This window comes from Rhinoraja longicauda, chromosome 25 (assembly GCF_053455715.1).
Source record: "Rhinoraja longicauda isolate Sanriku21f chromosome 25, sRhiLon1.1, whole genome shotgun sequence".
Taxonomy (NCBI): domain Eukaryota; kingdom Metazoa; phylum Chordata; class Chondrichthyes; order Rajiformes; family Arhynchobatidae; genus Rhinoraja; species Rhinoraja longicauda.
In genome coordinates this window covers 16,432,626-16,459,926 of record NC_135977.1, presented here as the reverse complement: position 1 = coordinate 16,459,926, position 27,301 = coordinate 16,432,626, and the positions used below count along the sequence as shown (strand labels likewise).

The 27,301-nt window shown below is 43.4% G+C and overlaps 1 protein-coding gene across 1 annotated transcript in view; it reads right to left on the bottom strand.

Moving 5' to 3' along the window:
- The window catches only part of LOC144606078 (clustered mitochondria protein homolog), a 62,342-nt gene that overhangs the window by 29,471 nt on the left and 5,570 nt on the right, over positions 1–27,301 (bottom strand). The window contains 10 exon segments of the mRNA XM_078421880.1: positions 3,245–3,939; positions 4,459–4,551; positions 5,580–5,727; positions 10,290–10,415; positions 11,620–11,774; positions 12,488–12,633; positions 13,483–13,626; positions 17,368–17,539; positions 18,035–18,201; positions 25,612–25,660. Coding sequence (XP_078278006.1) covers positions 3,245–3,939; positions 4,459–4,551; positions 5,580–5,727; positions 10,290–10,415; positions 11,620–11,774; positions 12,488–12,633; positions 13,483–13,626; positions 17,368–17,539; positions 18,035–18,201; positions 25,612–25,660 — 1,895 coding nt within the window.

The following is a 27,301-nucleotide window of genomic DNA, read 5'->3' as shown; positions in this document are numbered from 1 at the left end:
ACTTCCTTTAAACTTTGCTCCTCTCACCTTAAAGCTATGACCCAATGATAAGGATACACCATTCGCTTGCCCACAGTTGTTGGGTGCATTCACACAGGTCGAGAGCTACATGGGGTATGTGCCAACGGTCAGCTTGTGACAGATGGAGCCGACCCAGAAGTGGCAAGAAACAAAATATTTGGAGAATCAATCGAGGATTTAAAAAATTGAGCTGATGTGGTTTACGTGGATTTTTTTTTAATACCGAAAAAAGGGTCAAGAAATTCTCCCCCAAGCCGATGCCAAGTTTTACCGAAATTTTAAAATTGAGATGGATTGTTTTTTGACAGACAGGGGTATTAAAGCAGGTAGGTAGAGATAAGATAGATGACCAGTGATCAGCCTGAATGGATTGACAGGCTAAAGGTTCAGTTCCAAAGTTTATATTCACGTCAAAGATAAGGTATCAGGAAATGAAGAGGAAATTACGGCAGGAATACAAAATCAGTGTTTAGAAGAGAAAAAGCAAAAGGATTGATAGAGATTTTGCTGCTTTTCCAAATTACTTGTGTATAATTCCAGAGCTGGCTGCAGACCCTTAAAACACCCTACATCCGAGAGCTATTGATGTTTGTGTGACATTCACATCTGTAACCTGGGGTTTTTGGACACACATAACTGTGACGGGCTGCAGTCTGCGGGTTTGAATGGATGTGCTGGCTTTGAGCCATTTAAAATGAGGTCTGTCCTCTGATCAAATACACCTCACACCTGGCAATGGATCCAAAACCCGAGAGATCGAATTAGGGATTCCAGGACTGCTCTTTAAAAGACAAAAGGGAAGTCACGTCTTCCTATTGTTTGCTGTACCTTAACATGTTAATTATTTCTGATTATTTAATACAATTGAAGTGAAAAAGTTATAGAACAGTACAGCACAGGAACAGGCCCTATGGCCCACAATGTCTATGCCAACCATGATGCCAATTTAGAATGCACATCTGCCTGCACATGGTCCATATACCTCCATTCTCTGCCTGTTCATGTTTTTGTCAAAACCCCTCTTAAAAATTACTGTCCTATCTGCTTCCTCCACTTCCCTTGGCAGCACACTTGGCATCCTTAATTCCCTGTGCAATACATTTGCCTCAAAGTTATTTTAAACTTTCCCCCTCAGACGTTGATACTATGCCCTATAATATTTGTAATATTCTCCTTGGAGAAAAGACTATCTACCTGTCTATGCTGCTCATAATTTTATATACCTAAAAGGTCTAACCTCAGACACTCTTGCTCCAGGGAGAACAATTCAATTCTGTCCAACCTCTCTCTATAGCAAATACTCTCTAATCCAGGCAACATCCTGGTAAATTCATCTGTACCATCTCCAAAGTCTCCACCTCCTTCCTGTCAAGGGGAGCCTGGAACTACAAATACTCGAAAGGCAGCATTCTGGAGAAAAGGAATAGGTGACGTTTCAGGTTGAGAACCTTCTTCAGACTTCGACCCGAAACGTCACATATTACTTTTCTCCAGAGATGCTGCCTGACCCGCTGAATTATTCCAGCGTTTTGCATCCAGCGATCCCTCTGTACATCAATGCTGTTCACGATCCTCCTGTTTTTTGGGAGTAATTTCCATGTGACATCTCTCAACCCTTACTTCCAATTGATCTACATCCTGCTGTTTCCTTTGACAAACTTTCTACAACAGTGACAATGTTTGCGACATTTGCAAACTCATCAATCCAATTGTCCACTGATAATTTTGTCCAAATATATATATATCATGGACCAGAGAGGTCCAAGCAGTGATTGTTGTGGAACACCATTGGTCAAAGACCTCATGTTGGAATAACACCCTTCACCATTATCCTCTATCTTCCATGGCCAAGCCAATTTCAAATCCAATCTACCAAATCTCCACGGATCCCATGTACCTCATCGTCTGGATCGACCTACCATGGTGGACCTGGTCAAAGCTTTACTAAAGTCTACGTATACAATGTCCATTGCCCTACCCTCCTCAATCATCTTTGTTGCCTCCTCAATATATCTCAATCAAGTTTCTAAGACATGACCTCCCAACACAAAGCCCTGCTGATGAACCCCAATAGGTCTAGGCCTTTCCAGAGTAGAACCTATCCCCAAGAATCTTCTCCAAGGCTGTCCTTAGCACTGATGCAAGATTCACTGGCTGATAATTTTCAGGTTTGTCTCTACTCCCCTTCTTAAACGGAGGAACAACATTGGTTATCTTTTTAAGTGTCCTTGAATGGTCAGAATGTCAGAGACTTTTAAAAATGGATACATTCAACAATGGTTTTGGCAAAAGGCAAAACTCTGCGAGGCCTCTGTACTCAGCTGCCTGCAACTGAGTCACCGTTCAGTCATTGCCACATCTCTGCCACGTGCACATAGCCAGCGCAGCCGACCCTTCACCTCCAGGGCAGGGGAGCGCGGGAGCAACCACAGGCTGCAATCCCAGTCCAATATATTCCTGCCTATAATGCAGGCCCCTATTTATACATTTCAGTCTGGTGGCACAGCGGTAGAGTTGCTGCCTTACAGCACCAGAGAACCGGGTTCAATCCCGACTATGGGTGTTGTCTGTACGGAGTTTGTACATTCTCCCCGTGGATTTTCTCCGAGATCTTCGGTTTCCTCCCACACTCCAGACATACAGGTTTGTAGGTTAATTGGCTGTGTATAAATGTAAATTGTCCCTCGTGTGTTAGGGTAGTGTTAATGTGCGGGGATCGCTGGTCGGTGCGGACCCGGTGGGCCGAAGGGCCTGTTTCCGTGCGTATCCCCAAACTAGACTAAACTAAGTCTCGCTGACTACAAGAAATTGGGATGTGTGTCGTGAACACTGCAAGACATCAAAGGCTACTATGTAGTTCATCAGAGAATATCTTTTTAAACATAAAAAAGGAAAACTTGAATGAAAAATAATTAAATTATCAAACTTGGTGTACAACCTGGTGCGCAACCTCAAAGTGGTTGTTAAATGACAGTGCAACTGGTAGATGAGGATAGTAGATGGAAACAAAATACAGGATGTAACATCAAGAGAGCAAAATCGTTGTTTTATAAATAAACTTTAAAGGGCGTTAAAAGATAAGCAGTGGAACAGGAGTGGGGGAGACTTGTTGGTCCACGAACAACGTAAAGAGTGACCAAAGATTTCATTCTGTGCTGTGATATATTGCGATCCTCTACACATTTCTTTTACTTATATTGTATAATTATATATGAAACATTACTTGTATTGGATGAAATTCTCCACCAATTCTGGCCGTACGCTGCAAAGTTTATGGCGATATTCTTTAGGGAATCCCAATCTTTGACATTCTTCGTGCAACTCTACACCGGCTATTGGCAGGTAGTTCAGGTCTGGGGGGAATGTCCGGAATAAGTCGAGAAAATAGCGTCGCCCATCGTTGCCCACGATCCCTTTGCAATCCACAGACGAGCACAACATGATGGGTTCATCCATTTTGTTCAGAATCATGTGCTTCTGAATCCGAAGGGCTTTGGAGGTTTTTAGCAACAGGCCAACATACTCATGATGAGAAGTTACAGCCTTCCCAAAATCAATCGATCCATAAACCACATTCTGCTCCTGCTCCTGCTCCAGAATTCCAGGTATAATGGACTGCGCGACGACTCTGTAACCCCGGTAGTCCACTATAACAGTGCCCAGTAGGTGCAGACCTTCCACATTCACATCAGTGTACGCCTGTATCCCCTTCAAGTCATTGCTCGACGCAGCATAGGCTGCATGGTCCCCACCAGATTCTTTAAAGTTGTCCCGGATGTCAAAGCCAAAGCTGAAGAAAATGTTGTTCCAGACAAACATCTGCATCTTGATGTATTCTCCTGGATTGATGGCCATGATGCTCCCATCAACCACAGCCATCGCCCCAGAGATAGCAGCTGCCACAAAATCACTGTTCACCTGGTCGGAAACATAAAGAGCATCTCAATCGGCTACAGTTCGGCCGAGACCTGACCGAGGCACATTGTGTAATGCAACGGAGGGCACTTGCTCAGCTCAACTATTTCCTATCCAAATGTACTAGTCCATGTGTCATTTTAAATTCTGTTGTAGTACCTGCCTCAATTACTTTCTCTGGTAGCATGTTTCATATACCCACAACCCTGAGAGTGAAAGAGTTGACCCCAGGTTCCTTTTACATCTTTCCCCTCTCACCTTAAACCTATGTCCTCGGTTTTGTTTATTCCCCTATCCTGTGCATTGACCCTATCTATTCCCCTCATGATTTTATGCACCTCTGTTACCCCTCACCCTCCTGCATTCCAAGGAATAGAGTCCTAGCCTGCCCAACCTCTCCCCATAGTTCAGCTCCTCGGGTCCTGGTAACATCTCTGCAAATCTTCTCAGCAGGCACTTGCAGTGAAATCCAGGAGAGATTTAATGGGAATTATTATGTGACCACCTATTTCTATTCCTCACCTTGAAGATTGTTTGTTCCTTCATCAGTTGCTGCATTGGGTTCTGACTTGGCATTTCCCGTGTTATCTGCAGCTCCTCGTTCCAGTCTCGAATCTTTACAAAAACAAAGAATGTCATCAATCAATAAACTAAATGGAGACAAACGACAAATTACTCACCACTGTTCAACGTTTAGAGTTCCAGAATATAAAAATATTTTTATTGCTATTATTTGACAATGCCCAATCTTGCCAGTCCAAGAACTGTCAAGTTCTAATAGCTTGAAGGTAATGCCAAACTGAAGAAACATTACAATTGAGCAGCACAAAACCTTGCTTTATCTGAATTTCTGATTATCTGAAGTAATTTTGATCACTTGATGGAGTGAAAGGCATTAGTGCTTGGGAAAAGTCAAGAGAAATCTGAACAAATTTGATATAAGTTTATAATACTGATCATGAAAGTAAATTTAAAGAATTAAAGCTATAAATTGCAGAAACAGTAGGTCATTTAATAAGATTATATCTGAACAATGATATCAATCAAATTCCATGCCCAATCCTTCCAATCGATGTCTTTCCAAGTAAAGGTCTGTTCAGTTCAATACTGAATATGCTCAATGACAAAGCAACATCGTGAAGTGAAGAATTCCTAAGATCCACAGTCCTCCACATCAAGAAAGTTCATATCACCTTATCCTGAATGGCTGATCCCTTGAACTCTGCCCTTCAATACCAGATTCTTCAGCCAAAGGAAACAGTCACTTTACTCTGTCCATCCCAAGGAAGTGTTTATGTTAGGATTACTCAGGAACTCATTGCTGAAGAGGGCAAGTCAGGCTGAGGAGGGCAAGTCAGGCTGAGGAGGGCAAGTCAGGCTGAGGAGGGCAAGTCAATGGATATTTTTGGTTGATAGATTGACAGATTCTTGATTAGTAACAGTGTCAGGGGTTACGGGAAGAAACCAGGAGAATGGGGTTGAGAGAGAAAGATAGATCAGCCATGGTTGAATGGTGGTGTAGACGATAGGCTGAATGGCCTAATTCCTATAACTTATGAACTTAAATGGACTGTGTGACATCCCCCCCTTGCCTCCAAAGCTCAAGATCCCCACAATTTGTGATGCAGTACCCGTTCTCTCACCTGCCCAGAGATATGTTCTTCATGACAAATTGGAGAGGTGTACGCGTTCTCTGCCCTCACAAAGTCGATGGTGTGTGGCTTGTGTGGGATGATCCAGCTGTAGGTCTGCAGTGGAGTGGCAAGCCTTGTAAATGGGTGACTGTTTGTCCTGAAATTGAAGCGACAAACAAAAATCGTACCTGTCACTTTATCACTTTTTTTAGACAGACCAATGCCGTCCAATTTCATGAATGACTCCCTCAGCACCACATCCCCCGGCAACTGTTCCAAAATAAAGCCGGCAAAGTACTCAAGAAGCACTTCTTATATAATTATTGTGACATCTCCATAACCTCCAAAAACTGTACAACTCTGCCCCTACTTCAAGCTGACCTGGTCGAGTAACTCATTATTTATTGACACGACCTCTGGTCAGACTTCCTCAGTCTTTCTTTTCCAGACTCATTCATTCTGATGTCAATTGCCCATCTCTTCGACCATATGGGGGAAAAATGGAAGGCTATGGAGAATGTGTGGGAAGGAAGTGCAGATGCTGGTTTAAACCGAAGATAGACATCAAGAGCTGGAGTAATTCAGCGGGTCAGACAGCATCTCTGGAAAAATGGAATAGGTGACATTTTGGGTGGAGACCCTTCTTCAGACCAAAGGGTCTTGACCCAAAACGTCACCTATTCCTTTTCTCCAGAGATGCTGTCTGTCTGGCCCACTGAGTTACTCCAGCTTTACATATCCATCTAGCGTTATGAAGGAACTCAGCAGGTCAGGCAGCACCTGTGGAGGAAAATGGACAATCGACATTTCAGTTTGAGACCCTGTACCTGGGCTAAAAGAGTAGAGAAATAAACCTAGTATAAAGTGGTGGGCGAGAGGGGTGAGCCAGGAGATAGCAAGCAATAGGTGGAAACAGGCGAGGAGGAAACAGGTGGCAGATACAATTCAGCGGAGAATGAAGGGTGGAGTTTACAACAGGGACTGGGAAGTGATAAATAGTGAACAAAATGAGGGGGGTGGGAGGGGGAGAGAAGTAAAGATTTTCATTTTGGAAAGATTGCAAACATCTCTGTAGTGCAAGGTTAACACACTCAGTAACTTTTTCATTTTCTCTGAGATTTGGACACAGCCAATAAAATAAATTAATGTCATTCTCTCATAAGAGAATTATCCAGAGATGGAGGGCAGCATTGTTAGTGTGTGCCAACATTACACTGCCAGGCAGGACAGCTGGCAGGAACACAAGATGGAGGACAGCATTGACAGCATTGGAGGACAGCAGGAACACAAGATGGCGGACAGCATTGACAGCATTGGAGGACAGCAGGAACACAAGATGGAGGACAGCATTGATAGCATTGGAGGACAGCAGGAACACAAGATGGCGGACAGCATTGACAGCATTGGAGGACAGCAGGAACACAAGATGGCGGACAGCATTGACAGCATTGGAGGACAGCAGGAACACAAGATGGCGGACAGCATTGACAGCATTGGAGGACAGCAGGAACACAAGATGGCGGACAGCATTGACAGCATTGGAGGACAGCAGGAACACAAGATGGCGGACAGCTTTGGAGGACAGCAGGAACACAAGATGGCGGACAGCATTGTTAGTGTGTGCCAACATTACACTGCCAGGCAGGACAGCTGGCAGGAACACAAGAAGTAGAAGGCAAAGGAGGTCACCACTCTCCCATTCCTCTGCCTTTCAGGAAGATCAAGCCTGCTCATGTAATTCTGTCAATTCCAGCCAATCCCCATCGACCAACACTCTCCTCCGCCTAGCAGAGCTGGTTCTTACCCTCAACAACTTCTCCTTTGACTCCTCCCACTTCCTCCAAACCAGAGGCGTAGCTATGGGCACTCGCATGGGCCCTAGCTACGCCTGCCTCTTTGTCGGGTACGTCGAACAATCCCTGTTCCAGACGTACACTGGCCCCATCCCCGAACTCTACCTCCGCTACATCGACGACTGCATTGGTGCTACCTCTTGCACCCATGCAGAACTCACTGACTTTATACACTTCACCTCCAATTTCCATCCTGCCCTTAAATATACCTGGACTATCTCTGACATCTCCCTCCCGTTTCTGGACCTCACCATCTCCATCACAGGAGAAAAACTAGTGACAGACATTTATTACAAGCCCACCGACTCGCACAGCTATCTGGACTACACTTCTTCCCACCCGGTCCCCTGCAAAAAGTCTATCCCCTACTCCCAATTCCTCCGTCTACGCCGCATCTGCGCCCGGGATGAGGTGTTTCAGACTAGGGCTTCCGAGATGTCCTCGTTTTTCAGAAAACGGGGCTTCCCCTCCTCCATTATAGATGAGGCTCTCACTAGGGTCTCTTCTACATCCCGCAGCTCCGCTCTTGCTCCCCATCCCCCCACTCGCAACAAGGACAGGATCCCCCTCGTTCTCACCTTCCACCCCACCAGCCAGCGGATCCAACATATCATCCACCAACATTTCCGTCACCTACAACAGGACCCCACCACTGGCCATATCTTCCCATCCCCTCCCCTCTCTGCGTTCCGCAGAGACTGTTCCCTCCGCAACTCCCTGGTCCACTCGTCCCTTCCTACCCAAACCACCCTAACCCCGGGCACTTTCCCTTGCAACCGCACGAGATGCAACACCTGTCCCTTTACCTCCCCCCTCAACTCCATCAAAGGACCCAAACATTCTTTCCAGGTGAGACAGAGGTTCACCTGCACCTCCTCCAACCTCATCTATTGCATCCGCTGCTCTAGATGTCAACTTATCTATATCGGCGAAACCAAGCGCAGGCTCGGCGATCGCTTCGCTGAACACCTGCGCTCGGTCCGCATTAACGCAACTGATCTCCCGGTGGCCCAGCACTTTAACTCCCCCTCCCATTCCCAGTCTGACCTCTCTGTCATGGGCCTCCTCCAGTGCCATAGTGAGGCCCGCCGGAAATTGGAGGAGCAGCACCTCATATTTCGCCTGGGCAGTTTGCAGCCCGGTGGTATGAACGTCGACTTCTCCAACTTCAGATAGCTCCTCTGTCCCTCCCTTCCCCTCCTCCTTCCCAGAGCTCCCTCTATCTTCCTGTCTCCACCTATATCCTTCCTTTGTCCCACCCCCGACATCAGTCTGAGGAAGGGTCTCGACCCGAAACGTCACCCATTCCTTCTCTCCCGAGATGCTGCCTGACCTGCTGAGTTACTCCAGCATTTTGTGAATAAATCATGTAATTCTGTGTCATTTACCTGCCAATAACACTATATCTTTGTTCACCCCTGGACAATGGGCATCTTCTCGGCGAAGGAAACCACTTACATGAGGGGCAAACACACTTGATCATGCAATGCCTTTAAAGGCATCCCAACCTCTTGTCTTGTCTCGTGCTGTCCCGTCCAAGATATTTACTCCTGGCATCACCTTGTGGAAACCAGGAACTGCAGATGCTGGTTTCCAAAACAAAGACACAAAGTGCTGGGGTAACTTAGCTGGTCAGACAGCATCTCTGGAGAACATGGATGGGTGATGTTTCTAGGCAGGACCCTTCTTCAGAATCAGTCCAGAGATGCTGCCTGACCCGCTGAATTACTCCAGCACTCAATGTCTTTGTTACACTGTCTCACCTTGTATAGTGGTCTCCTTAATAATCTACATAATGGCTGGAAAGTTGGAATACATCTCACCTTACTGATCGTCTTAAACTCAGTTTCTTTGACATCTCACCTGCTCAACAGAGCACATTAGCTGCAGGCCTAATACCTTTGCCTGGACAGGACCAAATCTTTACAATGTATACCTGCATCTTCAAGCAATTTCTGCACCTTTTCAGTGTTCTATGGAGAGGTTTAACCATAATGATTGAGGTTCTTGGGATCGCTGGGCACGTATAATTATAATTTTCCTATGTGTATGCTGATTAAACCTCTCCAGTTTACAGATCATAACGTGCATCTCTACAGATATCTGTCAAATCTCTGCTCATTCTCGCCAACATCCAACACTCCCATGGGAACGTTACGCCAAGGTTTTTTCCTCAGGCATCTATCTGTAGTGTCAATAGCTTGTCAAAAATTCTCACACAACAACCGGTTTAAAACCACGTACCAATTCCTAGTCAGGTTGCAGCATGCCATTTGCACATCTAATTATTTATCCAAACTTTCATTTGGTGTCTGAGATCTGGTACAATTCTCACATCTTGTGCCCAGTGAGATACATCAACATTTTTACTTTAAACTTGCTGTGGTTTATCTGCCTTGGCCAGCTCAAACACAGTGTGAACTCTTTGTTGCAGGGGTTCCATTCAGTGGACAGATTAGTTGCCTGGAAATCCTGTGGCTTAGTGTCTATTTCCCTCATGCGACCACTACCAGCGATATACATTCACACGTCATCTCATCCTGGGAGACTCTGTCAAACGATCGATGTTCCAATTCCCGAACAGTCTAAATGTCTTATTTTCATTAACCACCTCATTACCTCCAAGATACTGGAGCTAATCTTGTAAAGTAACCCAATTAATACTTTACCAATAAAGCAATTGAGAGAATCGGGGCAACATTTCTTCCGTGGTTACTCCAGTACCAGACAGATTTTCGGTAAATTCTACATTATTTAATGATGTGTCATCAGAGAGGTGATCACATGGTACAAATCTTAAAGAAAGAGGCACCAACCAATATTCTGCCCTCCTTAACAAGGTATTATCGATTAGCTCCACACATACCTCTTCTTCTGCAAGGCTGCAAAGTTCTTCTTGAATATTGGACTAATTTGATTGAGGAGATCCACCAGTGAGTGGCACAGCAGGTTGGGGTTGTCGGGTTTGGGATTAAACTCAACCACCGTTGATCTAATTAACAACAGAGCAACCATGTTAAACAACCATTATTTCAAGGCTCAGGAAAAGGAAACAGGAATAGGACATTGAACACAGACAATGATATCACAGGAACACGCCCTTCAACCCACCCATCTAATCTAATACCATCTGCCTGCCCATGGCCCTTATCCCTCAATTCCCTGCTTGTTCACATATCTGCCAAAAAGAATCTTACACTTTATTGTCATATATCTGCTTCCACGACCACCCCTGGCAGCGTGTTCTAGGCACCTACCACTCTGTGTGTAATACCTTGTCTTGCAAATCTCCTTTAAATGTTTTCCCCTCTCACCTTAAAGTTATGCCTCTCGAATCTGACATTTCCATTCTGGGAAAAGAAAACTACATACCCTATCTCTACCTCTCATAATTTTATATACTTCCATCAGGTCACCGCTGAGCATCTGGAGCTCCAGAAAAACAATCTACGGTTTGTCCAACATCTCCTTATAGTTTCCACACTCCAATCCAGGCATCATATGCCTCTGTGGCAGCCGCCTTCCGGAGGTGCCGCTGAGAAGCTGAGGTGGGAGCCTTGAGGCCTGGGCCAGCGGTGGAGCCCAGCAGGCCGGTGGTGGAACCTCGCGTGTCGACTAAGCCCACGGTCATCAGTGCCTGGGTCGACCGAGCTCGCGGCTGGGGCCCGGTTTGGCGCCACGGAGGTGTCCGTAGAGCAACCAGCAGCGATAGTGGAGAGGTCGGTGTGGCGGTCGATGATGGTGTCGACCGACGGACAAGGACGGACACGTGGAAATGAGTACATCGCTGCCGAGGGCAGGAACAAAGGAGGACCTGGCGCGGAGGACCGCCATGAGGGAGGGGGAAGAGCAACAGGTCGCGGTGAGGGCAGGGCTGCCGTGATGGAGGAGGGGGAAGAACAAAGGGGGAACCGGCACGGGGCGCTGGAGAAGTTTTAACTTTGTAAGCACCCTTTATGGGCGACTATGTGCAAACCTTGGGTATGCATGCAAGAAATGTCACTGTGACTTGTCAAAGTATTCAATTCAATTGATGCACAAGAAATTGCACATGTAGGAATCCTGAGCAAAACACAAAGTACTGGAGGAACTCAGCGGGTTAGGCAGCATCTGGGGAGGGGATGGACACACGGCGTTTTGAGTCGGGGCCGTTCTTAAGAAGAATTGTGAACACATGCAAGGAGGTTCAGACTCACTGGTTGATAAAGAATCCTCTTGTGGATGCAGTGATGCTGATGTGACGGTCCTCCATAGTAATGACGTCAAGGTACATTAGATCTCCACGCATTTTACGGTTGCCAGGCGGAGGGTTCCATCCATTCATCAGCAGAGACTTCAGGCACTGCAGATGCTAGAGTGAAGATTTCCATTAGCAGTTTCCCTCTCCTCACTTAACCCAGAGAGAGAAATAACCAGCAAAAACAGGCAAATAAATGGAATTAATGAGAAAATGCTGGTCAAGTCAAGTTAGGCAGCATTCGTGCAAAGTGAAACAAAAGCTCTTCACTGTAGATAGACACAATACTGGAGTGCTGGAGAAACTCAATGGGTCAGGCAGTATCTCTGGAGGAAAAGGATGGGTGACTTTTTGGGTCAGGAGCCTTCTTCAGACTCTTCACTGTTTCTTGGTACAAACTACAAGTAGTATCTAAGATCCATGACCTATTTTCAGAGCCTGAAATATTAATTAAATTTCTGTCTCCACAGATGCTTTCTGACATACTGAGTATTTTCTGTTTTTTACTTCAACTTTTCAGCCTTTGTTCCATTTTGATTTTGCAAACAAAATTGAAATTTCTATTAACTAGAGGACTAGTTTCGCAATCAAGAAAGTTATCTCCACAAAATGAAGCAAGAACAAGAGGAGCAAGTGTGCCATGTTAAGAAGCTTTCAGAGGGAAGTTGTTGTGCAAATGCTTATTTACGACAACTCAGTTTCCAATACATCACATCCTCCAAACCACCAACTTCGCCAGAAATGTCACAACACTGCTTCTTCAAAGATAAAGGGGGTGAACGTGAGCACAGTCGTTCCGTCAGTGGTTTTGTTATAAACTAACACACCTTGTTATCCATGATCATCGGTTGTAGAAGTGACAGGGGCCGATCTTTGGCACCTGGCAATATGCATTCTGGTGGGGAACATTCAACAGTGTCGAGTGGCTGATCAGAAACAGAACGCCTCTTCCTCTTTCCAGACGTAGATGTTTCTAGCGAGAGAAAATAAAATCATTTTGTTCCCACCTCGGTACACGTGACAATAAGCTAAACTTGTACCTTCTCCCCGGGAACCAGGACATCACCCAGTTTCCTTGAAAGAATGCAACCCTGAAACTGGACCTCGGGATGCAAATGAAATTAAACTTGTTGAACTATTATTGAGTCGAAGAACTGACACAGCAGAACATCAGAGGAAGACATTACCGCTCTCACCAGGAACATAGCTTTCAACTTAATCACAATTTACTGATAACTTTTATATGTTAGTCAACTCCTTTAAATTTGACTTTCAGAATAAAAAATATTGTAACGCACATAAATCATAATTTAGCAGTTCAAGCAAGAATGTAAATTGGTTGCCAAATTTGTCCTGAGATCTGATGTGTTGACTATAAAAAGGGCTAAGCCAGCACAACGCCTAAAGACGGTACGCCTTATGCCTCAGGGGTGGCACAGCAGTAGAGCTGCTGCCTTGCAGCGCTTTCAGTGTCAGAGACCCGGATTCAATCCCAACGACGGGTGCTGTCTGTATGGAGTTTGTACCTTCCCACCGTGACTGCATGGGTTTTCTCCGAGATCTTCGATTTCCTCCCACAATCCACACTACTCGGTTTGTAGGTTAATTGGCTTGGTATAGATGTAAATTGTCCCTAGTGTGTGTAGGGTAGTGTTAATATGCATGGATCGCTGGTCAGTGCGGACACGGTGGGCCGAAGGGCCTGTTTCTGTGCTGTATCTCTAAACTAAACTAAATCAGCATCATGGAGCCCTCTATCTCAGTGAAGAATAGAAGCTTTTCTTCTCTCTTATTAATCAAATATTGACACAAATATTTATACCTCCAATATCCCCTTCGGTGAAACTACTCAAGAAAGAAAGCGAGTTACACTCAATGCCATTATAGGCATTTCCCAAGTCCAGACTCTTCAACAGATCCTGGATGTGGTGGATGTGAAGTCGAGCTTCGCGGATGGTGTATGGTTCTGAAAAAGTGAAGAAGAGTCATTCTCTTTCCCCTGCCCCCTTCCACCCATTACCTCCCCCTCACTTTATATTTCACTTCTCTTCTTTCCTTATCAGACGCCCTTTTGGCTTCTTTTGACCTCGAGCTTTTGTCACTTATTCAACCCCCCCACCTCCCCCCCATCTCCTGTATCTACCCATCACTTCCCAAGCTTTGTCCCATCCCAGCTTTCTCCCCCCCCCCCATCCCAGCTTTCTCCCCCCCCCATCCCAGCTTTCTCCTCCCCCATCCCAGCTTTCTCCTCCCCCCATCCCAGCTTTCTCCTCCCCCCATCCCAGCTTTCTCCTCCCCCCCCCCACTTCATCAGCTTGAATAAGGGTCCAGATCCAACACAATCCTGTCCAGTCCCTCTACAGATGCTGCCTGACCAACTGAGTTCCTCCAGCATTTTGTGTTTTACCCAAAGAACTAATGGTTTTACCTGCAAGTGTAAAACTCCAAAAGCAATATTAGTAATTCTGCTCACATACAGAGTACTGACAATCCAGTGTGCTCCCTTACCAAGACTATCGCAGTTCAATTGTGCAAGAGGGCACCTGGGAAAAGTAGACTGGGAGCAGATGCTGGTGGGGGCAATGACAGCAGACTAGTGGGAGTATTTTAAGAGTTCAGAAGCGTTCATGGACAACATATTCAAGTAAGGGTGGAAGGCAAAGATGGCAAGTTGGGATTTTGAAGGTTTATCCAAGAAAAAAAAGTAATTATATGGCAGGCTGGGATCAAGAGTTAAGAAATATTAGGTGTAGAAGAAATTAACCTCAGGTTTGAGCAAACCTTGCCCAGTGGATTATCACTGGCCAAAACACAGTGAAAACATTCCAATTTCAACCAAGGATTTGCTAAACTGCTGGTACCATAAACACCCTCAAAATCGCCAAAACAAACTGCAAAAGTGAGGTGAAATGTGAGATACTATGACGTTTTATCGCATGAAAAACCATTCACATTTGTACACCCGATCAAGTATGTTTCTGTTATTACATTAGCATCGTTCACGTTTACTTTGCACCAACATCCAGATTGATCAAAGTTCTTCCTTCAGCAACTAAAACAAACCCCACCCCACTTTCCTGCAGATATTTATAAAATGTCTATTTAACTTGTCTCAACTCTGACAATAATCAACCTCAACTGTGCCAAGTTACTCCAGCACAGTGTTTTACTCAGGATTCCGGTAACTACAGTTCCATGTCTCTCTCTCTCTCTCTCTCTCTCTCTACAGATGTTGCCTGATACGTGTATGTTTCTATCAGTTTCTGTATTTACTTTAAATTAGTAATGTGCTGTTTTACATGCAATTTCAGAGATTTGCAGAGTCTCATTACCGATTGGGATAGATAGAAAACAAACTGGAAATCAAAGGTAGACACAAAATGCTGGAGTAACAGGGCGGGACAGGCAGTATTTCTGGAGAGAAAGAATGGGTGACGTTTTGGGTGAGGGCCCTAATGAGATTTAAGGGAGATGATCATGAGGGAAAATGCATAAATATAAAAGCCTTAAATTAGGTGCATCAGCACATTATGATTCTCCAAAACAGAGGTGACATAAAACAAAGGAAAACAAAATCCAATAACTTGCAGAAAGCCTCAGGGTGTGGGGGGAGGTGCAGAGCTAAGGGAGCTGGTGTGGGAAGGAACAACTCTGCACACAATGCACAGAACTAGCCTCTCATGCCACAGGGAGTGAACAATCACTTGCAAGTATTGGCATGAACACGGGAAAATTAAAGTGTCTGCAAAAAAAACCTCTTCCCACACTTGGACTTGCCTCCAGCATTACTTACTCCCAGCTTCTGTTCAGCAACATCAGTCAAAGGCAGCACAATTTCCACATGTGCAATAATGACATGAGGACATTAGAATTAGAATTGGGAAAATCTGACTCATGCCTCATCCACCATTCAAGAAAATCACAGCAAATCATCTACCTCACCCTCCACCCCACCCACCAATAAAATTGTAATTCTCTCCATACTCAAACTTTTTATGTATCTGTCTTGAATGTACTCAGCACCTGAACCTCACATCTCTCCTGGGTCGAGAACTTTAAATATTCACCAACCCCTGACTGAAGATATCTATCGCCATCTGTAATGGCCAACTTCTAACTGTAAGATTGTGACCTCTGAGTCTGGGCACCACAGCTGAAGAAAACAACATTCCTTCATCCACCCTGTCCAGTCCTGGTAGGATTTAGCACATCTCAGATAAGAGTAGGATCACCTCGTACTCTTTTAAACTTGAGCGGACAGGCCTGATCTGCTTAATCTCCATGTGTCAAACCTACAAAATACTCTACTCTGTACATTAAGCAAAGAGTTCTCCCAACAGGGGGTGCCACACGATGTCATAATCTTCCCATCTTTTAGTTCAACATTCCCCAATGTGGTTTGAAGTCAGCTTTTTTAAAATATCATAAACTTAACCCACAAATTTGTATCTTATCCTTTTCGAACTCTTCGTTGTTTTTGGTAAGTTTTAAAAGTTTGTGTAAATGTTCTCTGGTTTGTTTTATGTGGGGGGTGGGGTTGGGGGAAACTTTTTTTCAATCTCTTACCTTGCCGGAGATGTGATTGTTTTCCGGATCGTATCACCGGCTGCTCTGCGGCCTAACACCGTGGAGCTGGAGGCCTTGCCTGGGACTGACTTTGAGCCCCCGCGGGGCCACAGACTTAACATCTGAGCGTGCGATTCCGTGCCTGGGATCAACGCTCCAACGTGGCCTGCGGATTTAACATCAAGGAGCTCGCAGTCTCGGGTTGAGACCGGTCGGGAGCTCCAAAGCTGCAGGAGGTTTGACAAGCCCTGACTCGGGGTAGATCGCCGGCGCGGGGGGGGCTGATTCCCCCCCCCCCCCGATGCAGGAGCTTGATCGCCCCGACGAGGGAGGCTCGCCGCCAGCTATGGGAGTCAAGATCGTTCTGTCAACGGAAGGCTAAAGGCCCCGACCGCTGGAGGATAAAGAAGGGAGTGATTGAACTTATTTTTCGCCTTCCATCACAGTGAGGAATGCGGAGGAGTCACTGTGGTGGATGTTCGTTATAATGTATTTTGTATGTCCTGTTGCTTTGTATTGATATGACTGTATGGCAAATGAAGTTCCTCGTATGTTGCAAAACATACTTGGTTAATAAAGTATTATTGTGATTGTGATTATGGTTGGTGTAATCAGATATGCTTATCCTTGCAGCACATGTATTGGCGCATTTCCTTTAGGCATCCCGAAACCACTTACTAGTTAAATATTTAACATGGATACAGTCGTGATATTAAATCCAAATTTATTCTTATTCACACCCTCCAACTTCCCTATATCTTGGTCCTTTACCCACTGATCAGCTCTCCACTTCACAAACCTCTTACAATGTACCAACTCCCATTAAAAATACTGGGCAGCAAATGTTTATCCAGTCTTTCTGATACTTTCCAATAAAAATTTCATGTAGGTAACCAAAATGATTCTCATTCCCTGACAAGCAAGATTCCATCCCTTATTTCTAATGAAGGCGCAGCCAGGATATGCATTCAATGAGTGGTGACTCAGAGGTTCCCACAAATCCCCAACATGTGGGAACTCTACTTTGATCTTTATTGAGTCACCACCAATCGTTCGTGTATCAACCAAATATCAGATAAATAAAGCTTATTGAAAATCTGAAGAGAGAACCAAGACCTTTCAACATCGCGGCATTCCTTACCTTCAACCACTCGAAAAACAGATCCATCTTTCAGTCCTTCTATACTTGCCAACTCCGCGAAGTTATCCAGAATATTACCATCCTGCTGAATTGAGAAGCAGGTTCGATGGCATGTGTCCTCACGTTCCATCAGAACACGGGCAATCTCTTGGACCATCTCCTGAGGAGGTAACTGCACAAAGGACAAGAACATTCATTACACTAAGTCATAATAACTATTGCTTTCAACTATCAACAAGCAAACCACTTAAAATAATTGGGTGTTCATGACATTGAAAATCAAAGTTCAAAAAATAAATAAACCCAGACAATTTATTGATTACTCTTTGGTGGGATAGAGATTTGCAAAACAAAATCCCCAACTATTGTTGAAACTTTTATTCACCACCAAACCACATTTTCTCAGCCAGTCTCCTACTATCCCTTCATACAAAACCTTGTTGCCCAAACCCAACTGTGCACACATCCAACACTGATATTCACCAATCTACACTGATTGTTGGTATTGCAATGCTCGAAGGATAAAATTTAACAATTAATATTTTATTTAGTCCTCTTATCTTCATTTCCTTTTGTTTTACCCCCGTGAAGCACGTTGGGACATTTTCCAGTTATGGGTCTGCCTTTACAGAAAATTCCTGTTAAATGAGAGGAGAAATTAACCTACTTGGAGATCGATGATGTCACTTCCTGGAAGTTGGACCTTAATATTAAGTGTGTCCTGAGAAGCATCAATGTTTGTTTCGATGCCATTGGCAGCTGTGCCTGCACTCCCTGTTGGTGGTGTCATTTTAGAGCTTGTACCATCAGGCAGAGCAACACTTCATTCAGAATCTATAGCAAAAGAAAAATAGATACCATGAGTATTAAACTGTAAAGTAATTAGAACAGGAAACAAAGCGTGAATACATAAAGTATTTCTGCTATTTGGATTCAATAGATCTAATTTGGATCAAAGCCAGGTGTACCGCAGTCAAATATTTTAAGGTTTTCAATGTTGATGCTTGCCTGACAGGGATATAATTATTACATTTTAGTTTAGTTTAGTTTAGAGATACAGTGCAGATATAACCTTTCGGTCCACATTGACCAGCAATTGTGTGTTTTTGGGGTTGTGTAATTTTAATGGCTATTTAATGCTTTTATTGTTGGACTGTGGGTGACTGAATTTCGTCCAATATTGGATGACAAATAAAGCTATCTTGAATCTTGAATCCCCGTACACTAGCACTATCGTACACACTGGGGACAATTTATAACCTTTTACCAAAGCCAATTAACTACAAACCTGTATGTCTTTGGAGTGTGGGAGGAAACAGGTGCTCCCGGAGAAAACCCACAGTCACGAGGAGAACGAGCAAACAGCATCCGTAGTCAGGATCGAACCCGGGACTCTGGCTCTGTAAGGCAGCAGCTCTACTGCTGCACCACAAAAAATAGCTCTGAAAATAAACTTAAAATATATCGAGCTCCTGACTATATCATGTCCCTATGGATTGCACTCCACATTTATCCCGAGGTCTCCCATTGATTCAGATCAATGTCTGTCCAATTCAGCCCAGCCTTAGCATTGGAATAAGGCAAGTTAAAATGCTTTAATATTCTCCTCTTAGAACAGCTCATTGGACACAGCAGTTCAGAGAAGATGGAAACTGTATCATAAATTTCCGTTGGCTTCACGTCAGCAGCAAGGTCTGGGTTCTGGCTGAAATCTCAAAGTAATATTTGTCTTTGAGAACCTCTCCCCTTGTAAAGTCACAGGAAGTTAATTTCTGGCACCTGGACTTTCTCCAAAAATAATTAAAGGAATCTGGTTGTGAAAACAAGGATGAGTTGAGGTTGCAAGCTCTTCTGCAGATTAACAAGGGCTGATGTTTATTTTTAAATAATTTCAGCACATACAAAGGATTCTATGCAATGTGCCACAGACAAATTGTGAAATAAAACAGTAATAGATCAGACAGTGTCTCATTTTGGAGATTGCACACAGTTCACATCAGCACTGTTTCTCAGTTGCAGAGCAGTCTTCCCTTTCAGGTGTTTTACAGGAGTTAATGCACGGTTTCCTATTTCAGAGCAGCTCCTGATTAAACCTGTCTGAGTAGGAGTGTGCTGGGTGGAGCAGCCACACCCATACTGCAGCTACCTCTAACAAGGCTTTACAATTCAGATTCCAACCCATTTTCACTTATCTAAAGTCTTCCAAAACCACAAAATGGTGTTGATTTTAACAACAATACAAAATTAGAACTCAATATTCCTTCCTCCCCATCTCTGCACCCTCAATACCAAATGCTGCTGAGGTCAGCTGAGAAAGCAGAGTGTATGCATTACCCAGCCTCTTTTAACTTTATTTATGAACCTGTGAAAAAGATTTTATAACTAGCTTTATCTTTGCCAGTCCTAAAGCGTCCTTAACCTGAAATGTTAACTCTGTTCCTCTTTCCACAGATGCTGCTTGACTTGCTTAACAAGCATTTATTGTTCTTGTTTAATGTTTGCAGCATCAGCAATTCAAAAAAAAAATTTGATTTTCAACACATTCATAGCTGAATTCCTCTTCTGTGCCAGTTTCTCCATTGTCCTTAATCTTTCAAATATTTACCTAACTCCATATGTCTAATAATGTGGCTTCCACTACTCCCTGTGGGAGAGAATTTCAGTGATTCATTACCCTCCATGAGAAGAACTTATACACACCTGTTTTAAATGAAACTCCTTATCTTGTAATATGTCACCTTAAACTTTCTCCCGCTTGATCTTGATGTTAGCTAAAGGAACTCCCCACAGAGGATTTAAAGTAATAAAATGTTGTTGGGAATAACAGGAATCTTCTAACCAAAATTTTGTTTTATTAAGACATACACGCAAAAACCAACAACCATGAAACTATAGTTGGAATGTATGGTATTGGTATATATCCAGGAACAAACATGATTGAAGATAAAGTTCTGACCAGTTTAGTTTATTATTGTTGTGCATACCGAAAATCAGCAGAGAAATTTAGTTTGCGTGCTATCTAGTCAAAGACTAGATTCTGGAGCTCAACTGTCTGATGCAATTCCTGACTCAACAGCACAGAAAGCCTTGGGAAGGTTGGAAAGCACAGGTATGAGAGTAACAAAGAAATTAGAAAACCAAGATGATGCATGAATTAAAATGGACGTAACATGAAGGAGCAGCAAAATGTTTTGTAAATATGTGAAAGGACAATGGATAAAAGGAAAACGTTCTATTGAGTAGGGAGAAGGCATGTTAAATTCCAAATTAATACTTTGCAGCTACAGTAACTGGATACAGAAATAGCTTAATAGTAGGAAACAGGATGTTGTTTTTCAGACTGGAAGTGTGTAACTAGTGGTGTACCTCAGGGATCAATGATGGACCCATTGCTGTTTGTCATCTTTATGAACGATTTGGATGAGAATGTACAAGACATGATTAGTAAATTTGCAGATGACACAAAAATGGGTGGTATCATAAACAATGAAGATGGTTAGCAAGAATTACAACAGCTGGGCAAAGAGGGTTATGGAATGGCTAATGGAGTTTAATTCAGATAAATGTGAGATGTTGCATTTTGAGAAGTTAATCCAGGGCAGGACCTCACACTGAATGATAGGGCCCTCGGGAGTGTTGTTGAGCAGAGGGATCGATGAGCACAGGTACATAGTTCCCTGAAAGTGGTGTCACAGGTAGATAGAGTAGAAACAAAGGAATTTTGACCAGCTGGCCTTAGATGTTGGTACATTATGTTATTGGTGTACAAGACGTTGGTGAGGCTGCATTTGAAGTTTGTTTTCAGTTTTGGTCACACAGCCTAAGGAAAGATGCTATTAAGCTGGAAAGTGTGTTGAGAGGATTTACAAGAATGTTACTAGGATTTGAAGACCTGAGATATAGGGAGAGATTGGGCAGGCTAGGGGGCTGAGGGGTGAAGTTATAGAGGTGTATCAAATCATGTGGGGAATAGATGGGTTGAATGCACCGAGTCTTTTTCAATAACTAAGGGGCACAGGTTTAAGGCAAGAGGTGGAAGATTTGATAGGAACCCGACGGGCAACTTTTTTGCAGAGATGGTACTGGGTATCTGGAATGAGCTGCTAGAAGTAGTTGAAGTAGGTACAAGATATCTGGAATGGTACATGGATAGGAAATGTTTACAGCGATATGAGCTACACGTTGTCACCTGGGACTACCTTAGATGGGGCACCTTGGATGAGTTGGAGATGACTAACATTCCTACCAATGAAGTAAGCCTGGTGTTTACAGGCTTATCTCCACTGCCCTCTTTGAATAAGGGGACAGCATTAGCTCTGCTTCCGACCTCTGGTATCTTACCCATGGTTAATAATTCTCTATCAGAGCCCCAGCAATCTCCTGCTTTGTTTCCATTTGTACCTTTAGATAAATCCTGTCAAGCCTGGGGATTTATCCACCCCAATATTTATCCACATCCTCTATCCTGATATCTACCTTCTCCAGAATATGAGCCTACCCCTCCTTTATTTCCACTGCCTGCACATCCTTCTCCCGAGTTAATACCAAAGAGAATTATCCAGTTAGCACCATGCTCATTTTACTTGGCTCCATACATAGATTTCCCTGTTGGTCCCTGCGGGGACCTCTTTTTAACTATTGCTTCGAATATACATAAAAGGTTTTATGATTCTCCTTAAACCTACTTGCAAATGCCATTTCTTGGTCCTCTTTTGCCCTCCTAATATCTTTCTTGAGTTCTCTCCTATATCCTCTGTACCAGTGAATCTTCGACATCTTCATTTTCAGCACAGCACATGGCACAGATGTTTCAATGTTAACACAATGTTTAAATCCTGTTCCAGAGACCTGAGCACATGTTTTAGGATTTCATTTCAGCACTAACATATAACATCAGAAATCTTTTGCCTGTTCAGTCAAAACAAAATATTCCTTTGCACAGTTTGAAAAAGACCCCTACACTTTCCCCTTGTTCCAGCCTACATTTACTTTACAATTTAAACTTCTGAATTTGATTGACGTCAACAATCTTTTTGATATTTACAGGAGTGTGGATGAATTGGTTAATCTGTTTATCTACATATAGTTACACTTTAAAAAGCACATTAGTTGGGAAGTGCTTTGGCATTTTCTTAGGATGTAAAAAGTGTTCCATAAATACAGGTTTTCATATAGTAAATTTCCCACATTTCCTTATCATACAGATTTACTTTTGACATTAAGGCTCTGAGAACATGTCCACCAGTCCTATTTCACTGTGTATCTCTCTGTAACATATTTTTTCCTATATGTCCATCAATTCCATCCCGAGTCTCCTGTCGTTCTCCTACGTTATGGACAATTTACAGTAGCTGATTAATCTAACCAATGCCTCTGACATGTGGTCACAGCGAACACTTGCAAACTCTACGCAGACAACTCGCAAAGTGCGTATGGATCCCATGAGCTGTGCAACAACTGGACTACCTGGTGTGTCACTGTGTTCTCCTTTAACTGTACAATACATATAATTGTCTAATAATTAAATATAACAATTTTTAACACCTGCTGTAATTGCTGAATACGCATTCACTGAATTAGGACAATTCTCCTAAATCAATTACTTTTATCTGCAGTAAAGACACAAGTTATTTTTATTGTTGCTACATCAGGGTTTATTGAAGCTACTTTGCCTATCCCCTGTGATACCTCTTCTGAAATGCAAAGAAATTAATTGTTATTGAAGGTATCTCAAGAAAATTCAGTGCCGAAAAACAGCCGAGAAAAAGAACATTTCATGAAAAGAGCCTCCTGTGCTGATGTCATGCAGCCTACCATCTCAATTTAAATTCCAAGAGATCCCCCACATTCTATGAAGAGCACGGAATAAATTTTGATGTGTAGGAAGGAACTGGAGATGCTGGATTACTCCGAAGACAGAAACTAAACGCTGGAGTAACTCAGCGGATCAGGCAGCATCTCTGGAAAGAAGGAATGGGTGACGTTTCGGGTCAAGACCCTTCTTCAGATACCTGACATCATAGTTCGAATGGCTAGCTCATTTCGCAGGTAAAACTCATCCTCTCACAGCAGAGGAGGCTGTCAGAGAGTTCCCTTCCTTCTCCCTGCTCTGGTCTGCAAGTAATGGATGGCAGGAGAGCAATGGAGATGCACAGATGGAAGAAATTAGAAGACTGCACGTTTTATAGGATTTTTCTGGCTAATATTGTTAAATTGTCTCAACATTTTCTACAGTCATAGAGCAAGGAAACAGGTTGTAGTCTTAGAAAACAGTTTAAATTGAGACTTCATATAACAATTTTAGCGAGACAAATTTTTTAAAACATTGCCATCTTTTCTGATTTCTTCCATCTGGGCCACAATGCCACCCCCCTCCTGCATCTATTACTTGCAACCATAGCAGGGTGAAGGGAAGGAATCCCTCTGACAATCTCTTCTTTGTGAAAGCCAGTCAAGTCTGAACAATCCAACTCATCCATGCCGACTAAGATGCTCCATCTACGCTGGTCCCACCTACCCACGTTTGGCCAATATCCCTCTAAACCTTTCCTATCCATGTACCTCTCCAAATGTCTTTAAAATGTTGGTATTGTACCTGCCTGAATTCCTTCCTCTGGCAGGTCATTTCATGCGTCCACCAGCCTCTAAATGATTGCATTGATTATAATTTACTTCTGGAATGTGATCTGATAGGTTCCTAACCACAAATGTAAGAATCTTTCAAAATTGAAACACATATCAAACACAATATAATTAACCGAATACCAACACAATTTTCCGTGATTTATTTGAATCAGTTTCCAGCATCAAAAATGTTGTTCCCTTTTAATCACTTTAGCTTTGCAAATCTTAATGACAACTTTGTTTCCATTAGGATTTCATTCCTGCAAACTATGATACCAAGCAATATTTTGAGTATGCAAATCACATCAGCAAATTCCACTACAAAATAAACTGACAATCAGGGAAAGATTTATGGTGACAAGAGGTATTTTACTACAGCAGTTTGTAAAACTCAGTCAATACAACCACTGATCATCCCGTAGTTGTGTGACTTTGGTTGTGCCAGACTTTCCAGATCGTTAAATGTTAATCCCCCAATATTTGCTTGCACAGGAGTATTGTAGTTACTTATGCAGTGAACCAGTCCAGTTTCAAGGGAGTGTTGGGAGGAACTGCAGATGCTTCTTTAAACCAAAGATAGACTCAAAATGATGGAGTAACTCAGCAGAACAGGTAGCATCTCTGGAGAGAAGGGATGATGTTTCGGGTCGAGATCCTTCTTCAAACTCAGAAGGGTCTCGACCCAAAACGTCACCCATTCCTTCTCTCCAGAGATGCTACCTGTCCTGCTGAATTACTCCAGCTTTTTGAGTCTATCTTCAGTTTAAAGGGAGGGCAGGAACCAGGGCCCAGGTAAGTGGGGGAAAAAAGTGTACACACATCACCTGATGAGCCAGATATCAAAACATTAGGATTTCCAAATAGCTGGATGCTAATTTATAGGTGTTTTACTGCAAATTGCCACTCCAAGGAGCAGATTGCTATTTTATGCAAGTGAATCATGTCAAGTAGATAATCCAAAATCATGGGGAGCAAAACTGCTCCGGTTCGTGTGAATAAAAGCATGGTGTAGCCAGTATTGTTTCTGTTGCTTAAACACAATTCCACTCAGCCTGAACGATGCACAACCAACCCAAAACCTGATCTCTGGTATACACCCATTCTTCGGTATGAGTCACTTTGATCAGTTGGCGCAAATATGGAAATCTGCCCCTCCCTTAGCATGCGAGACATGCTGTGGAACGTGCTGCACAAATGCTGTTTCAGGTAAAAGCTCATCGTTAATAATGCTCATTAAACTCCAATCCCTCTGGTTTACATTCGTTTCTACCCATATCAAAAAAATCCCCAAGATCTGTATCCACTGAGTTTTTCTAAAAAAAAAACTGGTGTACTATTCGTTGTTTTAACTCTGTCATAGCTTCAAGGTTTTTTTTTTCTCCAGAGAGTTGCATTAGTAAAGTTCCCAACTCGGCTGCTCCATTGAATCTTCAATTAATCCCTTTTGTTTATCTCTGTCTCTGTCCCAGTCCCTCCCTCCCTCCCTCCCTCCCTCCCCAGAATCGTTACCACAGTACTCCGCCCTGTTGATAATTAATTTCTTGCATGAGATTTGTTTTCCAAAACTTTCATTCACACTGGGTGTTTTCGGCCCTCGTATCCATATAACTGAGTCCTCACCTGCCCAGTTGTCTGCAGTCTCCTTCCTGGGGTGGCTGCTGGCTGCTAGCTGTTAGCTGCTGGCTGCTCTCCCAAATCCAGTCCCCGCACCTATACTCACCATCCTTTATTTAAAACAAAACTGCCCCCGCCGCGTACAGGTAACTTACGTCGCCTTTCCGCTCAGCTGCTGCGTCAGGCAGGAGACCAACGCCCAGTTCCTAAATATGGCCATTTCCCTACAAAAGTAGGTGTACCGGTCGGGGCACCTACCAGAGCCAGTGATCTGTTTAAGAAGATAACTGCAGACGCTGCTACAAATCGAAGGTATTTATTCACAAAATGCTGGAGTGACTCAGCAGGTCAGGCAGCATCTCAGGAGAGAAGGAATGGGTGACATTTCTGACAACTTCATCAGACTGACAGAAGAGGACACTCACTTCTTCAGAACGGACATAGAAAATAGGTGCAGGAGTAGGCCATTCGGCCCTTCGAGCCTGCACCGCCATTCAATATGATCATGTCTGATCATCCAACTCAGTATCCCAGTACCTGCCTTCTCTCCATACCCCCTGATCCCTTTAGCCACAAGGGCCACATCTAACTCCCTCTTAAATATAGCCAATGAACTGGCCTCAACTACCTTCTGTGGCAGAGAATTCCACAGATTCACCACTCTCTGTGTGAAAAAAAACAACTTTCTCATCTCGGTCCTAAAAGACTTCCCCCTTATCCTTAAACTGTGATCCCTTGTTCTGGACTTCCCCAACATCGGGAACAATCTTCCTGCATCTAGCCTGTCCAACCCCTTAAGAATTTTGTAAGTTTCTATAAGATTTCTATAAGACCAATTCTCTGTATGTCCATTTCCCTTCACAGATGCTGCCTGACCCACTGAGTTCCACCAGCACTTTGTTCTCTACATCTAAAGCGATCCCTTGTCCAACATCAGTCTGAAGAAGGGTCTCGACCCGAAACGTCACCCATTCCTTCTCTCCCGAGATGCTGCCTGACCTGCTGAGTTACTCCAGCATTTTGTGAATAAATACCAGTGATCTGTTTTAACTGCTGAAGCGCCAATAGAGTTGAAGGATAAATCTTAGGGCAGAGTACCATTGGGTTGATTCTAGAGGAAACAACATCATATTGTAAAACGTTTAAACAAATTAAATAGGGAGAAGTTTAACAAATAAAAAGATCCAGAAAATGACATTACCAAATCTAGACTTTGATTTGGACTTTTGCCTCGTGCCTAAAACTACTCAGATATGTCCATTTCCCTCTATAGATGCTGCCTAACCCACTAAGTTCCTCCAGCACTTTGTGTTTTGCTCAAGATTCTGGCATCTGCAGTTTCTTGTGTTTTGCTGATAATGCATTTACTTGTCACTTGTTATGCAAGACCTGCCCCAGTTTAAAAAAAAAAAAATGCAGCATATCGTACTTGTCTGAGTTAGATTCTATCTGCCATTCCTTGGCCCACTTCTATAATTCATCTAAGTCCTGTTATAATCTCAGATACCCTTCTTCACTTTCCACTACACCACTAATTTAGACGTCATTCACAAACTTACCAAGGGTCTCGCCCCGAAACGTCACCCATTCCTTCTCTCCAGAGATGCTGCCTGTCCCGCTGAGTTACTCCAGCATTTTGTGTCTATCTTTCTAACCAAAAACATTGTTATCCAAATCAATCATAGAGATGACAAAC